Here is an 18,369-nt window from a genome sequence, read left to right as displayed (position 1 = left end):
GATGGCGGCGGCATGGGAAGGAGAACACGCGTGAGAATCGGTTGCTCTGTACTGGGAAGGAGAATCTATACCCCGATTTTTTGGGACAACATAAATGTGATTGGATCGTGGGGTAGAAAACCATGGTAAAGTTGACAACGGCCAAAAAAAAAACAAATCGAAGGATGGTGCGGACGAAGAGGTGGGACGGATCCTTAAGCTTTTTTTAGGTAGTAAGTAGAGGTGTTAAAACCGTCATGATTTATAGTTACAGACGTGGCATGATAGGGTTGGCCCAGCCCATGATTTTTTTTAACTATGCTGCCGTGTACTGGCTCGGACAAACTGACGGTCGTCATGCGACCGGCACGGGGAGGCACTCGAACGCACGACCTCACGAGCGGGGACAGCAGACAGCAGTCCTTGCCACTGAGCTACAGCAGGAGATGTGTCACCTATTACACCTTTTGTCTGTTAAAGTACTATAGAAGTTCAGCCTTAAATGGCTAGTTTTTTTAGTTGGGCCTTGTGTCGCTAGTTAAAAGTGAGACTCCAGGTTCGAACACTCACCTCTAAAATGAGGTAATCACTTACCCGCGGTGCTCAACTGAAAAAAAACTTGCCCATGATGCTAGCTAAGCTATGGTTTATCAAGTGAAATTTTACGAATTTTGTACACTTAGTACTACTTTCTCCTATACAGACAAATTCTCTCTATTGCTCGCCTGACATATATTTGGGCGGCCCTGTACATGAACCGGGTGGTTTTCTACTGGATTTCTTTTTTATTTTGTGAAAGTTTCATGTTTAATTTCCCCTTTTTATTTTTAAATTTATGTTCCCTATATATAAAGTTTCAATAATTTTTATTGTATAATTATTGTGTATTCTAAATCTCTATTCTATTTTTTATTTTGTACCAATTCCTTACACACTAATCTTTTAATGCACGTTGAACATTTTCTAAGAACACGTTGACCAATTTCTAAAAACACATTGATAATTGTGTAATAATAATAAATTTTAGAAATGTATTGAAACTGTTAAAGATGGTTGTAAATATCTAAGAATAAATTTACACAATAATATTTGAATGCACGTTGAACATTTTCTAAAAATATGTTGAACATTTTTTTAAATACACTTTGCCAAAAAAATCTAATGCTTGACGAACATTTTGTAAACACGTCGGCAATCTTTTTATTTTGTAAAATGAAAACGAGATGCGGAGCATCCCTCCATCATCCCCGTGGACTCTACTACAACTCATCAAGCACCTCGGGGGGGACCAATGACAAGAGCTCGCACACATGCCATCGAAACCGAGGTTAACTCTTTCCTCTTCGATCTTCATTGGGATTCACATGAGAATTAGGTTCTACCTCAAAGAGAAACATTGTGCATTTGTAGGTACTAAGGAGATGACCATAGGAAGCTAGGAGGGAGTCACAAGCAACCAAGAAGGGAGAAGGAAGAGCTCCAAGACACGAAGCACCAGAGGCTCTCTGGACACCCCGGGTGCCCTCACCATCAACCCCAGGGTGACCAAACCCCCTCGGTGCCCCCGGACTTGTTCTTGAGTGTTTCTCTTGTGATTTCCCCTCTTGTTCTTTGTGTTCTTCGCGTTTTTCGTGGATCACCTTCCAATTCGTGATAGATCTCCACTTAGGGTCTCCACACTACATCAAAACGAAGTCTGAAAAATATGAAACTTGGCATGGTGCCCTCGTATGATACTTAGAGGCTCTGGTAAAAATTTGAGAAAGTTTCACAACAGTGGTGGCATCTACTGCTTAGAAATTGGCCACTTTGAGGAAGAATCTATGTTACGAGAAGGAAGAGGTCGGTTGTGAAGGTAAAGCGACCATTGCATCATATGTTGACCTTAAAATGTTTCGTACACTTAATATACACCGTTGTATGATCCATGTCAAAATTTGAGATTTTTCGAGGTTTGTTTGCCATATTTAAGTCATTTCATGCATTTCGTGGCATTTAATGAATACAATTCATTTTTGAATTGCAAGTGCATGAAAAAGTTGGCCAATTTGGTTTGAAAAGCCCTACCTGTTCTTACTGAGTCTATATTTGCGTCTTATCCAAGAAAATAAAAGGAGTTACACACATGAGGGTGACAGACTCGACCTTGAATATGGAGTTTATAGAATTTTTTTAATTCTACAAAATGCAAACCAATTTTGAAAAAAATATAACTTGGCATGGTGCCCTCGCATGAATACTGTTGAATGCTCCCGCAAGAAAAATACTGTTGAATGCATGCATGAAAGCATTTTTTATTATTCTAAAAAGAATTAGTACGCTGTTGAAAAAATTGTACGCATGGCAATACTACCTTTAGAAAATATGCAAACAGCCTATAGAAAATTTAGATAGATTTAATTTATTTATTCTTCATAGGATGTTAAGTTATTTAAAGTTTACGGTTTGAAAAGGTGAAAATTAACATCAAATTAACTGTATCTGTATTTTCAAGTTTGAATTTGAAAAAGCTAAAATATTTCACAAACACGTCAATAACATTTCTTTTGGAATAAAAGTCTATTTTTTAAAAGAATTCTTCATACAGAAATTTGTTGTGCTACCGTGATTCGATACGAATTGTAAAAAACATTCCACAAGTTCCCAACATGATAATTTTATTATAGCGTATAATATCTTACTTTTAATTTACATGATTTACTAGCATTGTGATGACACATAATAATCTAACGTGCAAAGCACGGACAAATTACTAGTAAAGAAAAGAAAAGGGGTTCAAAACCTGAGGTTGCCTAGACTTGACCCAGACATAGAGTTTGGTTATTTTGTTTTTAATTCTGAAAATGCAAAGGAAGTCTAGAAAACATGAAATTTTGGCCTGGTGCCCTCATATGACACCTAAAGGTTGTGGTAAACATTTGATAAGGTTTTGCAGAAGCTATGACGTATGCTGCTTAGAAACCGGGCCATCTCCAAAGAAGAATCTATGTTTCGAGAGGGAACGAGCCATGTTTGAAGGAGAAAAGACATGTGCTTCATCCACTAGCCTTGAATTAATTATTTTCAGAGAACTTAGTACATTTAGTACCTTCCACTCTCGCGTAACAACACACAAGCAGTATACACAAAAATTGCTAAATTTCTAGCAAGTGCTTCCTACCACTGCACATCGTTGACAATTGCTAGGTCACCAGTGAGTTGAAACTATTTATTCATTAAGTAAGATCCATACATTAAATATTTATTCACTAAAAATATGACTAATATATGAAAATATTTACCAGTTATAATGGTATACTTTAAATCTAGAAAAAACATAATTGATTGATGTTCACTCAAAACAATATGTGTAAAAACTCAAAATATTTTTGAAAAGTGTTCTTTGGTTATTCTAATGATTGGATAACATTGTTCAACCTATTTTGGATAGAGAACTAAACAACACTTTTTAATATACTATACGTATAATAAATGTTATATTTAGTGCTTCTCAACTTCAAAAAAACTTGTGGTTCATTAGGTAAAGATTGAATTATCCCTAACTATCATGTGATCTTTTCATCTATTTTTAGGTTACGAGCTAACATAAATCATAAGGCCTTCAATATATTTTTTTGTAAAATTTGTTTCGAAAAGATGTTGTGATTGGAAATATAGCTTTCAATATATTACCACATTTAGATATTTTTTTTTATTTTTCTTGATTGGTTGCCAATAGAAGTTTGAATTATCCCCAACATAATTTTAAGTTATGACAGGGGAGATGTTTCAACTATTTTAAGCTATGAGAAAGAACAACACATATGTTCCTAATTATTGGTTTGTGATTTTATGTTAACCTTATTTCATTTACTTGTAGCTCAAATTAACTTAATCAATAAGGAGACACAAATTCATTTAAACTATAACAAGTATTAAACAAATTCAAAGTTTATTGAGACTCCAATGAAATGATAACAATATGTTAAACCACTTTGAAAAATATTGAAACTTTAAAAATAAAATATATGTAGTATGTAGATTTAGAAGGTGTGCTGGGGTAATATGGTAATTTTTTTTGTAAATTGTTTTAGAACGGTGCTTTACTTAGTTATTTGTGAAACAGGAAAAAAAGTTCAAAATCTGGACTGCCTTGCTCACTGCTGGGCCGAGAGTCAACAAGAGCCCATTAGGTTCCTAGCTGAGTGAGTATGCATGTATCCTGCGTGAAGAAAACAGTGGCATCTGATTGGTTCACTCTAACCTCACGCGGATCGCCGGTCACAGCCGTCAGATCCTCTCCAATCCAACGGTGGTACACTGGTTCCCATCTCCTGTGTTTCTTCTCCACCCACGAGACATATCCGTCGATCCTTCCAGATCCTATCCTCGCAGCGCCTTCCTTCCTCCTTTCCCTAATCCACATCTTCTTTCTCCCAGCATCTCCCTTCCACTATCCCCTCACCGAACGCAACAACAGCCCCCACGAGTCTACGACGCCCATGCCGCCATCGAATCCTTTGCGTGTATCGTGCTGGGCCGCCGAGGGGTCTGCATCGACCGGTCGACGGGGAGCAGCGCCGTGGCCGACGCACGACCAAATGGTGCGACGGCCTCCACTTCCCGAGCGTTGGCGGACGGGGCCTATGGCACCAGCAGGATGGCTTCCCGTTCAGCTGCGACCGATGCCCGTGTCGCTGCAAGGCGCTTGCCGCCTCGACGACTGCCTCGTCCATATAAGCAGTGACGCCCCCAAAGCCCGACCTGGCTCTAGTACCGTTGGTGTGGTCTGTGCCCGAGTCGCTGCAGGCCGCGAGCGGGAACGGCGACGGGCTCGCATATTTGGATGGGTCTGGCGCAGCAGAATATGCGACGGGCGTGCTCGAGGTCGCCCGACAATGGGTACTGGGGCGCCGACGGGCTCGTGACCGCCCCTCCACGGCCACGCGTCCAAAGTGCAGGGCGGAGCGGACGCGAGCTTAGATGGCGATGGGCACCGAGGCGGCGGCGTGCTCGTGATCCCCTCCCATGCGTGTTTGAGGAGCCAGAATCTAGGGGCACCATATGCGGCGAGATCCCCTCATAGGCGTTCTTCCGTGGTGGAAAAATGATGGCTTATTTTATTATTTTTAGCAAATGGAAGACGATGGTGGTACTGGATCTTGTGGATCCTAGCCTAATAAGTTCAGCGTCATGATGTTGTACTCTGCTTTCATTTTCTCAATAAATAAATAAATATCAACGAGCATGACTTGGCTGAACTTGCATTTATGTAATTTTTTAGTGGGTTTCATTTTTCTGTTTCCTATTGGTTGTAATTTATGTTTGTGTGATTTTTTTAACTTAATGATGTGAGCAAAAAACTTTTAAAAAAGTATGTGCTTGAAATGTTAACAGGCACAAAATAATAGGTATGGTCTAGACTATAATTGGTGGGCTAAAGTTGCAACTAATGGAAATGAGTGGGCCATAATTCGAATTGGGCTACAACTTCAGCGGGCTGAGATTTTAACTGGGCTGATGATCACATGGGCCGAAGCCGAAAACAGTGGACCGAAATCGTCTATGGGTTGATTACTAGATGGGCCGCCATGTTGGATTCATGTTGGCTGCCATGTCGGATGATGACGTGGCATGCGTGTTAATGCCGTTGTTAGCGCGTCAGTTAAGTGCCATATATGACGGTCAAGAGCCGTCATGGATCCATGACGGTATTGGTAGCTCCGTCATGGAGCACATGATGGTCAAATTATGACGCGATATACATGACGGATTTTGAATCCGTCATGCGTGGCAATCCATGATGGTTTTGTGCCCAGCCATGACGGTTTGGTTCCGTCATGTATTAACTGATTTCTTGTAGTGTTATATATTACAAAAAGTATACCAATATAAACTTTAGATGTTCTATTTTCAAAAGATATAATTTTTGTGTTATATAGTTTATATTAAGGTGATCAAATTGATAACCTAGGTATACGCGTAGGACTTGTAAACTGAAACGGAGGTAGTAATAAGGTTATCTTTAATAAAAATGACTCCGCAACGAAGATAGCATGTAAAGATTTTATTCTTAAGAGGTATCTTAATCTTCCAAATCTTCTTGTTATTATCAACTTGAACATCAAATTGGATTAACGCTCTATACATAGACTCCACTGAGAACTTTCATTCCCATGTAGGTTCCATCGACATACATCGGACCCATGTGACAATTTCATTGGAATACATATTTCAAGATATCCCATATTTCAACACATAATTTAACATACATACATACAGAAATCACTATCTTCACACGTGCATGCATGGTTCACCCATCCACTTGATCTGATCTATTCATGAGGAGGTGGTTGTGAAGGTAGCCCGTCATAAGCCACAAGATAGTTGTGAGCTCACCACCACTGCTGAGCTTCTTGGCATGTGACTCTCTGCTGCATCTGTTGGCAGCGTAGACTAGAAAATCCATCCACACGTCACAAACCAGCTTCAGCACGTCAATGTTGCGTTCCTCTTCTTTGCCGAGTAGCTTTTTAGCAAGCCTATTTGCATACTGGAGGCGAGGAACAGCCATGCTGTAGTCTGGCTTCTCGACGTCATAGAGGATGATAGCAAAGACATCGCTTTGCGTCGGCTGAGATGAATTGGGATCATCACGCAGGCGGAATAATTCCTTAAGCCTGTTTGAACGGGCGCGTCTTTCGCGCTTTTTTTTGTTCCATATGTCTACCAAATTCTTGCAGGTTCTCTCATACAACCTGGCCTGAGCAAGGCCTGGTAGCATGTAGGGGCGCTCAACGAGGAGGAACATCATGTAGTTTGACAGCGCCCTGATGGCCTTCACCTGCATCTTTGCACCAACGGCCTTGGCTCCACTACTTTTGGCGAGGAAAATATCGGTGCCGATGTGCCAGATAATGATGCCCTCTTGAAGCTCAACTCCAAGCTGGTTTTGGAAATAATCATACAAACCCAAGTTCTCTAACGTCTCTTGACCCCAGCTCTTCCTGAGCACACCCTGTGAGTTTACCGCGCCCTTCAACTGCCGTATGTAGTCAAACATCCTCTGCCTCAGATCATCATAAATCTCAATAGATCCGGAGTAATGCTTCCTATCCCACCACTCCTTCAGTTCCTCTCCCACCGTGTTAGCCAGCCTGCCAAGGAGAGGACTCCAAGCTGTGTCGCGCCGGGCGCACCGGTGCAGAATGTTGTATTGGCCCATCTTGGCTGACCACCTCCTTGCCCGAGCACCACCGTGTCTTGTTGTCATGGTGTTGACAAACCGGCGTAGCCGATCCCACCTCCCCGTAAAAAGAGCAGCGCATTGGAGCCAATTCCACTGTGTGGCGCACAGGAAGGCGTATGTCCAGGTGGATCCTAGGGCAGCCAACACCGATATGGTCTCAAGCAAGAAAGCCCCACAAAGCAAAGTGTAGGTAACCACAACGTCAAGGCTGCTGTGATTGCCGTCTTTGCCGCTGAAATGAAATAGCAGGAATGAGACGGCGGTGACGAGCGGTGAGGCAAGACGGATGCAGTAGCCATGCCAAGTATGGACCACGGCTGCCTTGGTGTACAGGATGTCATACATCAAGGAGAGCTCCAGCTCCATCATCGCCCACATGACCTCATAACCCTCTTGTTTAAGGGCCATAAGCTTATTAGCATCATGGTTATCTGGATCCTTTTCGATCCAAGAATCAACCATGGCATGCTTGCATATCAGGAACAGGGAGTGCGCATGACGCACATATAATTCTTCCTTGTCAGCTGCCCCCTTCCTGAACTCTTGGTCCGGAGTGCGAGCGTGGAACTGATAATGGTTGGAACGTGGTTCCTTCTCGAGAGAGCTACGGAGTCTATCGATGTTGCCGCACCTCAGCGCCCATGTCCGCTCTGCATACTTGACAGCCCCGAGAGTGAACATCAGAATGATGGCCAATAGGACAAAGGGTCCATTGATAGTAATCTGTCTGTAGAGGACATATGTGGCCCCAAGGACCTGTACAACCAGCATCTGGAGGTGGCGCAGCCAGAGCTGGTTATCCTGGAGGGCATAGGCGGTGATGTTGTCTGGGCCACCTAGGTGCAGCATGAGGAACGGCACCCAAAATGCTGCGAGCTGGTGATCACCAGGAGCGTCGCTGAGGGACAGATGGCCAAGGGCAAACATGGCGGTGGAGTCGGCCAGCTGGTACGTCAGCCAGAGCAGGAGGTTCAGCAACGGATTGGCTTCACGCCGGCGGATCCCGGCGAAGAGGAAGAGGATGACCTGAAGCGTGAGGCTGAGGAGCACTAGGATCTGAATTGACCAGTCATTCCACAGGTCCAGCGGACCTCCAGCCATTGTTCCGGCGTCCGTGCAGCAATCCTGTTTCACAAAATACTAGAAGGGTTAGGCGCACTTTGCTGCGTCATTAGTGTTGTTAGATTTCTTAAAAACAAGTACTCACTGTTTCAAAATATAAGATGTATTACTTTTTTGAAAAGTCAAACCTTTTAAGTTTGATCAAATTTATAGAGAAATATATCAAGATTCGTAATATCAATTCGGTATGATTAGATTCATCATGAAACGGATTTGCATACCTTTTTTTTGCTTTGTTTTGTAGATGTCGATATTTTTTGCTCTGAACTTTGTCACCATTAATGAAATTTTACTTTCAAAAAACTAATACCCCTTATATTTTGAAACTGATGGAATATTTAGTTTGGAGTGTGGGGGAGATCATGAAGTGTGATTATATTTATTTATAATGTTATGATTTTATGAGCCTTTTGTGGTGTGGTTTTGTGATATCCGATAGCCAACATATATTTATGTGGGGAAATTTCCGCGCGTCGGTGGTTGCATGTACTATATTGGTTGTACAATATCACATGGTGGCGCTTATTTTCTCTAAGTGATGGAAGGGTGCACGGGATTGATAGGTTTTTGTAGGCCGGTTGCTGGTGATTGATTTAAAAAATTATTGGCCCAGTGAAAATCGTAAACTAAATCTAAAATTGAATGAAAGAGTTTCAAAATTGGAACACAGGAAATTAAAAGGATTGAATTGGAGGGCCCTTGAGAAATTGTTCACCTGGCCAAAATTGGGCTGAACCAATTATATATTGAAGATCTCAATTAATTGTGAGGCCTTCAAAATTAGAAAGCATATTATATAGTATAAAAGAATTGAATGCGATGGGTTTCAGAAATTGTTGACCCGGTCAAAATGGGTGATCCAATCTCAATTGGAGATCTCAATTGAATGTGGGCTCTTTAAAATGAGTGAGCATAGTGTTTTAGAGGATACGTCCACAACTGAGGCGGCTAGCTAAACGAGTGTTCTGTAACAAAATGTAAGACGTTTTAACAATTGTATGTGAAAACAAAATGATCATATATTTTGTTACAGAGGGAGTACACTAATTGACTCGCTAACTTGCAACTCACAGGTCATCTACGTTAGGAACTCGCTAACATACGTGCAACGGAAGATCATGGCAACGCCACTTGCTAGAATGGTGATGGTGGAAACCACCATCGTATCCACGACAACATGACTAATTCAAGGCTAAGCTTTGTGGCCCACCACTGGATACCTTTGACAACCGGCCATCAAGTCCAGCCGGGCCCTCTACCGTTTTGGTCCATATAGCCAATGATACCTAGGTTTTAGTTCTTATTACTCCCTCCGTCACAGTTTAGAAGGCACAATTAAATTTACGTGCGTTTCCATAATAGATAAGGTTTAAGGCGCATTGCATTTATTTCTAGTAGCTAATTAGTACTTCGATTTACTATTTTTGTATGCATGCGTAGTGTGAATGTTATTTTTTAGCCCATCTCACAACCAATAGATAACCACCTAGGTCCCAAAGAATTTCCAAGCGCGTCTTCTAAACCGTGACGGAGGGAGTAGTTAGAATGTAGTTGGTGTTTTGTTTTTACTAATGATGAAAGCAAGTTTCTTTTACTTTGAAAAAGACCCGGATCTACTATAAAAGTTCATCAGAAGTACAAAGCACCCCAGACATATTAAAAATTGCATCGACGTCCCTAGACTATCAAATGACCACTAATTGATATAGCCAAAACGAGGCGCGAACTCGTAGTCATTGTCGCTCTCCTATTGGAGCTCTCCCAACCTCCTCGATGACAGCCGGGAAGTATTTGTGCATGTGTTTCTAATGACTAGTGCCCTGGAACTGCAATCGTCGTTGTTTAACTCTTAAATCGATCAGAACAACCTTACACCAGATCTTGTTGCTGTACAAGCATGATGAGAAACCCTAATAGTTGTGGAGCTTAGTCGACCTGTCCCGGCGGATGCACTCGAGGAGGATCAGAGTCCAGACCACCCGAGTACCGCTCCTGCGATGACTAAGAAACTCAAACATAAACTTCTATATGAACCCAAGGCACCAGGATTCATCTCCCTGCCAATGGCTAGTGGAGCATCAGGCAAAGGGGAGGCGAATATGCGTGCTTGCCAGCGGAGCTGCAGGTGGGGTGTTGGGGGTGAGTTCTTTGTCCTGGCAACCGCTTTTGCGAGAGAGCAAGGAAAGGGTTGTGGGATAACATGGCCCCTCTAACCTCCATGGTAAAAAAAGTAAGAGTTACTCGGACCCACTACTTAATGAAATCAATGGCTCGGATTTATTACATACTCTTACCTCTCATGTAATAAGAGGATGTAAAAGGGACCATTTTAAAATTTGCCATCGGTTAAACGTGCAACTCTTGAGTGTAAGATGGCTAGTTAGCTTGTACATCTTAGATTTTGATAGGAGCGAAGCAATGATGGACAAGGTAAAAGATAGAAATCTAGCTATGATATGTGGCATAGCTAGGTAGACAGATAATATGTTAGTACGATTTTTTCATGATCTTTTGGGTGGTTGAAGTAAAAGAATACCCTATTGGCCAGGGGACCTTGTCGATGACATATATGTGCTTGAGCACTTCTTGTCCTTGTCCTGCCTGATTATTTCTTTCACAACTAATTATGCACATACTTATTGATTGATGGAGTTTTTTCTTCATATATCTTGTAACGATTTTGCCATTATTGTTCATATATTATATACTCCCTCCAACTCATATTAAGTGTCGGTCAAATGAATGTCTCTAGACATATTTCGGTATTAGATATATCCATTTGAACCACACTTAATATAAGACGGAGCTAATATTACATTTGTTGATGACTTTGACCAAGTTAAATTTCGTCAACTTTAATAAAATCGTACCCATGTGCTTGCGTGGATGCAGAGGCCGAGCGGTTTAACATTCTAATTTGCTTTATTCTAAATCAGTACTCCATTAAGAAGAAGAAGAAGAAAAACCTAAAACGCTCTACACTCAGGCCGCGAAACACGGTCACTAATTTGCGCAAGCCTGAGAACAAGGCGTACGAAAGCCAGCCAAATAGAAACAATCCAAAAGACAATGATTAATGGAGAGAGAAAGCGCACCCCTTTGCTGCCCGGAGTGCCGTTTCTGCTTGGGTTTACCGTGTAATAATAGTGTGTGAGATGTGAAGCGTGAGTTGGATGCCCGGCTGGCTCATCATGCCGGCCCGAGATGGGTTTAAAAGCACATTTACAGCGTCCTCGCATCCACACACGTTGGCATCTCGTATGAAACCCTCACGCCTTAGCGATGACCTTTGGGTCCGTCAACCTTTCCGGCAAAACCGTCACTCGTCACCCACCATTGTTGACTTGCTTGAGCTGGACAGAGTTATTGCGGCATGCCTAGCCTCGAATCTCCCAGGTCCAAGTCCAACACTCTTGGCAAGGTCGTCCAGCTATTTACTGGCCTGAGGTTTTCGTTCTGGAAATTGATCAATGCACAAATGGTGTTGTGCTTTCAGAATAGTATATTGTGTGGACATGATTCAACTCTCACTTTTCGTGGATCCATCAGCGGGTCAACCAACGGTGTATCTATTCAATGTGAACGAAAGAGGCACGTACAAATGCTAGTGATGGGTTTCTTGTTTTCTGGACTTGTGTTTGACATGTTACTTTCGTTGGTCTGTCTTAATGTATTGCCTCGCAATCATCATGCGCCTACGCCTACGTTCGCACACTTCTCCATTGTGCAACTGATTTAAACTGTTCTAATTACAAGTTTACCACTCTTGGTTTTTTTTCTCTCTCTTTTACATGATGAAGTCTAGCACTGTCTTTCTGCCTGGAAACTGCTCTGCAATAAAACAAAATTCTGTGACTGGGTAATGATTTCATTCATCAGAGAAAGGCAATGTCATTGACAATCAGGGATGAAATAAAATCAGGTGGGTCGGTTCCCAAACAGAAGAGTTCTTCAACGCTTGATCTGCTAAGGAGTCTGCCACTTCATTTGCTTCAGGGTAACAAGAAGAGAATTGGACATGTCCAAACTCTTGCACCAACTGTGAGCATTCAACTATCGCTGCAGCCTGCACACCAAAAATGATTTTCCAGCTAAACTTGGAATTGCAAAGCAAATCTCTTAGCTACAATTCAACTACTTGTGCTGACAAGCTTCTCACCTCTGCAACCGGAGGTTGGTTTGACTAGGCATGCAAATTTGGAACCTTCAGGGTATCCTCCTACCCTACTTAGTTCAACTAAATGAACTAAATTTTCAAAAATGAACTGAATTTTGAAAATTTAGTTCATTTAGTTGAACTAAAGAGGGTCGGAGGGTACCCTCAAGGTTCCAATTTTGCATGCCTAGCTTGGACACCGGAATCAGTTTGTTTTGGATATCGTCTTTGAAGGGAAGAGAGAAGGAAGCACCTTGTAGAGCTCACCGGCCATAAAAACAGCCGGGAGTAGCCACCAGTGCTGCCGCGAGCAAACATCCTCTTTGCCGAATGCAGCGGGCCCAACGCGATTTGCTTTGGAGCTTGGGCAGCGAGGCCGGAGAAGTGCCTCGCCAGCTGCAAGGTCGTGACGGACTTTGATAACTTGTTGCCTCGGCAATCAACTGGCCAAGATCTCTCCGCCACCGCGATGGCTGGAAACGATAAGTTCAACTCTAGCCAATCCCCTTAAAAATAGAGTATCCGGCTGAGTAAAGCTTTGTAGAGTATTCTTACTCCATTAAATTTCGGCAAGACCTGACCGAACTCCTAAATTTAGTGAAGTAAAATTTTATCGGGCTCATACATTTTGAAACACACTTACTATGCACCTCCGCGGTGAGCAACGACGCTGTGACTACACCGTCAAACACCTTCTCGCTCACCCCCAGTACCTTCTCGCTACCACCGACAAGCACAGCTCCAGGACCACTGCCACCGCCGCGGTGAGCAGCGCGTTGTAGTCATCCTCGACATCTTCGACTCTGTAAAAGGCACCAACCGGCATGTTCGACGGCCACAAGTTCACCTACTATGCCTCTGTCGTCTCCGCCAGCGTTGTTTGCTTGCTTGCTGCGATGACATGGATGTCCAGCGCCTCAGGCAACAGCGACCACGCCCATGGTGGCCATGCACGCTAAGCTACCAAGCACACGGCTTGATTGATCTAGAGGAACTAGCGGCACTTGCGCATCTCGCCGGATACTCGCGTCCATGAAGCTAGCTTGGGGCTCTGATCAATCCGGTCCATACTTGCGACGAGATCGAAGCAGCATTGCGCTCACCTTGGTGATGTTGGACACGCCGACGAGATCACTGGGGAAGGGGGTGGCCGAGGCTCTGCGGGCGGTCATCCGGGGGCTGCAAAGGCAACGAGTGGCCGTGGAGTGGGGACGAAGTGGTCGTAGGGAGAGGACACAGCTTGTACTCGGCCGCCTACAAGACGAGTAAATTTAGACACCCGCTAGGCCGAGGATTACTCCTCTAACTAGTTTGGGATATCGGCGAGGTGCCGATTAGAGGAGTAAAACCGAAAATTTACTCCTCTATTGCTTTCAGGGGAACTGCTAGAGTTGCTCTAAGCGGAGAGATCGGTGCGGCGTCGCCAACTTTTTTTCTTTTTTGAGGCAACATTGTGAAGCTTTTATTGATTCGTCACAATTTTTACAGAGACGGATGGTAAGTTCTCGGGATGTCCTAACCAAACATGGCGGCCACCATCGAGAGATAAGGCATGCTTTACTAAGTTGTGAGCTTTAAAGTTTGAGCTCATAAACTCATAACTGAAATTAGAGCCCCACTTTTCCGTAGCCTGACCACAAAATCGTGGACCTTTCCCTCAGAAAACAAAAATACCTGGCCCATATAGTTTGCGCCTAGTTGTGTCAATCCCGTACCCGACAAGAAAGAGAGCGCGAAGACTATCTGGTTTATAGCGGGTGTAGCTTCTGTTTCGTATGAATGTTTTTTTATTCCCCTCTCTTAACTGGACCGACCCATTTCAGGATTTTTTTCGATCACTGGCTACGTTATATCTGGCATTTGCCATACGGCGCCCTTAAGTGCCCATTTCTTCGTTTCCGCAAATCGGTGCACACAGCCCCTGCAAGCTGGCCTGGCCCGTTTCCAACCTACGCCTCTAAACTACAGTAACCACACGGAAGCCCACACCCGTTGTGTTTACTTTCTCCCTTTTTTATTTTCGTTCTTCCATGCTTTTCAAAATCAACTAAAAATAAAGTCATTGAACTTCTTTCAAATTTGTGATTTTTTTTCAGAATTGATATTTTTTTTCAAAATTCATGAACTTATTTTCTAAATCATGAATTTTTTTCCATTTTTCATAAATTTTTTCCAGATTGATGAACTTTTGTTCATAATGAATGAACTTTTTCTTCAAATATGATGAGCTGTTTTAGAAATCATTTTTTTTAAATTCATGATTTTTTTTCTAAATAACTTCAAAATCTAAGTGATACATTACAAAAAATAGCGCGACCACAGTTTGTTCTAATATCCACAGTAGGAAGACCCAAATTAATTATTGTTGCATAGCAAAATGCATGTATGCTTACTTATCTTTGCATTTGCCTTGCCTTGGACTCCTTCAACATTTGACATGGCATCCAATACATGTGCACCCTATTCTAGCAAAGGTTGATACTGAAAGTCGTTTTGGGCTTTTCCTGACGAACTTCAGTGAAGAAGCAGTGCACAACTCAGCGGCAAGGAAATGATATGCGCCATTTTAACTTGGTCGGTGATGATGAGAACCACAGCTCCATGCGTCGGTACTCTTTCAGGGCACATGTTTGTTTGTACATTTACTCCGTTGATTTGTTCAGAATCCAATCAGCCTAAATGTGGGTTATTTAGTTCAGCATTCAATCAAAGATTGTTGGACCTTGTGCATTCTTCAGAATGCTGAAAATGGAATAGGAAAATAGTATGATGCAACATGGATGATCAACAACTTGGTTTTGTTTGCTATTTGAAACTAGGAGTTGTCTTCGTACATGAAATTGTTTCTGAACCCCCCCTCTTTATATTTGCTCTCTATAGTGATAAGAGTGAGAGGAATCACTAAAGCATCAGACATTCTGAATTTATTTTTCAAGAAATGCTGCTGAGCAGGTTCGAGGAGAATGGGGCGGCATAGTGGAAGGTGTTGCGAGTCATCTACCTGGCCGCCCTCTGCAGCAATGACTACGTTAACCGGCAGCTCATCATCTACAGTCAGTTTTAAGATCCTTTTATGTTTGTGTCAAGCTGGTCATGAATTCTAATCCTGTTTTAGATTTCTGACCCATTTTCGGCCTTCAGAGATTACTGTACCCTCATTGGTTCATTTTATTTTTCTACTGTAAGTCTATATCAATGCGTACAAGTAGTAGAACTCACACTAGAGTTGATCTTAGATTGCAGAAAACAGAGGCTAACATTGTGTACTGTATTCTCAGTTTCTCACACATTTGGCATACATTCCTTGAAGTTAGACGGCAGAAAATAGTTGATGTTAAGCACTTACAGTATACTATATAATCCGTGTGATATCCAGAACTCCCAACTTGAGCAGTACAATATTTGGGTAGATAACGTATCCAGTTTGCTTATTCATTCACGCCATTTTGTTCTTCAGAACTCAATCCTGAATTGTGGTTAAGTGAGTCTGCATGCATGTGGCTTCACAAAGTTTCTTTGTAGCTCAGGCTTCATGAAACCTCTTATTCTCAACCCTCCAGCCTTGCTTTGAGATCCGTACTCTCCAACTAACTAATAACAAAAAGATTTCTTTTTTTTGTTTCTCGAAAATGAAACAACATATGAACTTCAAACTTTGCAGACTGAACAAATATTAGAACATCAATGTGTGAAAAAACTTTCAGATTTTTTGGTCTAATATAAATATACAAAATGAGATTTTCTTTGAACAAAAATATTATTTCAAGTATTTAAAATGCATGAAAAAATCTGAAAGTTTTTCCTAGATTGTAGTTAGAATGTATTGTTGTTCTGCAAAATTTGAAGTTTATATGTTGTGTCGTTTGAGAGAAACAAAAAAGACAAATGTGTCTGCACGGATCTTGATGCATAAATGGATGGCAAAGATAAGGGGTACCATGTAGCCCGAGCTACAGAAAACCGCACTCGTGTGGCTTACTTTGTGCTACCTAGTGAAAGTGGGACTGCCACCTTGGACACTTTGATTGATTGGACCCACCACCTGCGCTGCTAGCTGCAATGCTACTGCTAGCCGGTATGCATACAACTGCTGGAATTTTTGTCTATTTGGGCCTAGCCCAATAGCAGTTTCAGGAATTCCTAATAAATCCTAGAGGCCCACGCAGCCCATTTGTGCAAGGCGAGAGGTGGAACTAAAGTTTAGTCCCACATTGCTAGTTTAGAGGGAGTTGGACCTCTTTATAAGGGAGGCTCCTTCCCCACTTGTATGAGCATGAGAACAAGAGGGACATCCACGTGCGCTCCTCCTCCGCCGCCCGCCACGCCACGCCTCGTCACGACGCGCCGCGCCGCGCCGCGCCGCGTGTTGGGAATGAGCCGAGCCGATGTCTAAATTTTTGTCACGCACTACGGGTATATGAAAGGTCACACGGAAGCTGAAAAGTTTTTGCGATAGTGGAGTTTGAATGCGAACGATGCAGCCCTTCGGCTGCTGGCTGTTCGCTTCGTCTTCGTCTCTTCGTTTCACCTTCCGTCGCTGCCATCTCGCCTCGTTCTCTTGGCGCCTATAAAAGGGAGGTCGCTCCTCTCATAGAGACGCACCAGAACTTCTTCTTCCTCTCGCCACCGGTTCCTGAGCACTGCACTGCTGCTATGATCTTCCCCATCCCGGCTTGCGGCGTGCACCACAAGTCGGGAGAGTAGGCCTCCGAAACCGCACCTTTTCAGTCCTGTATGAGAGAAGGGTGATAAGGTTTTTGGGGAGCGCTCTGCGCGACTACTGACTTCTTTGTCACGGACGCGCCGGACTCCGACGACTACTTCCCTGACGACGACTACTTCCCCGACGTCGACAACCTCCTCGACGACATGGAGGACACCGACCCCAAGTCCAGTGCCTCTGCTCCTGCTGTTGTCCCGTACGTGTTCGTATCTTTCTTGTTAGAAGTCCTGCAACAGTTCCTTGTTCTAGTGTTTACCCTAGACATGTTAGGCTCTACTTCAGATATGCATCTTGTTCTACTGTCTGCTCTAGAGATGATCGATTCTAGCTCATATATGCAGATATTATTTACCTTCTCTTTGTCAAATCGCATGGCTTGTTTTATCACTACTATAGTAGTCATGCTTTATCTAGTATTTCTGTTAATAAAATCATTCAGTAAATTGCTCATATTTTCGACAATCCAAAAACCTTATTACAGGCAATTGACCCCAAGTGGTTTTGCTGCTTCCATGAGACCTCCTATGTTTGAGGGTATCCACTATAAGAGGTGGCGCGTGAGAGCAGTCTTATGGTTTCAAACCATGAGTTGCTATGACGCCACTCTTGGCAAACCTGAAGGAGAGCAAGATGCCCAACAGGCACAAGCTTTTTAGAAAATGGATACCTTGTTTAAGGCTGCTCTCTTGAGTGTTCTTGGTGAGAACATAGTTGATGCTTATGCGTCAATTGATAATGGAAAAGATATGTGGGATGCACTCGAGGCCAAGTTTGGCGTCTCGAATGCTGGCACTGAGCTGTACATCATGGATGAATTTTATGACTACAGGATGACTGAAGAGTGCTCCATAGTTGAGCAAGCTCATGAGATACAGTCATTTGCTAGAGAACTTGAGCACTTCAATTGTATCCTACCGGACAAGTTTATTGCCGGAGGTATCATCACTAAGCTTCCTCCCTCGTGGAGGAACTTTGCTACCTCACTGAAGCATAAGAGGCATGAGTTTTCCGTTCCGGATCTCATTGGTACTCTTGATGTGGAAGAAAAGGCGAGAGCAAAGGACAACCGTGCTCGAGGTATTGAGGGAGGTTCTAGTGCCAATCTGGTACAGAAGAAGAACTTCCAGCCCCACAAGTTCAAGAACAAGGGCAAGTTTGATG

The 18,369-nt window shown here is 42.9% G+C and overlaps 1 protein-coding gene across 1 annotated transcript; it reads right to left on the bottom strand.

Moving 5' to 3' along the window:
• Positions 1-6,271: 6,271 nt before the first annotated feature.
• Positions 6,272-8,308, bottom strand: LOC119360198. The gene has a single exon (XM_037625946.1). It carries the CDS (start codon positions 8,306-8,308, stop codon positions 6,272-6,274), a length of 2,037 nt encoding a protein of 678 aa, XP_037481843.1.
• Between the last annotated feature and the right edge of the window lie 10,061 nt (positions 8,309-18,369).

Source organism: Triticum dicoccoides, chromosome 2B, assembly GCF_002162155.2.
Source record: "Triticum dicoccoides isolate Atlit2015 ecotype Zavitan chromosome 2B, WEW_v2.0, whole genome shotgun sequence".
Lineage (NCBI taxonomy): Eukaryota > Viridiplantae > Streptophyta > Magnoliopsida > Poales > Poaceae > Triticum > Triticum dicoccoides.
Note: the sequence above shows the minus strand (reverse complement) of the source record. Positions and strands in the feature narration are given on the sequence as shown.

Excerpts from the sequence above, each read along its gene's own strand:
- LOC119360198 (XM_037625946.1), bottom strand. The coding sequence starts at position 8,308 with ATGGCTGGAGGTCCGCTGGACCTGTGGAATGACTGGTCAATTCAGATC.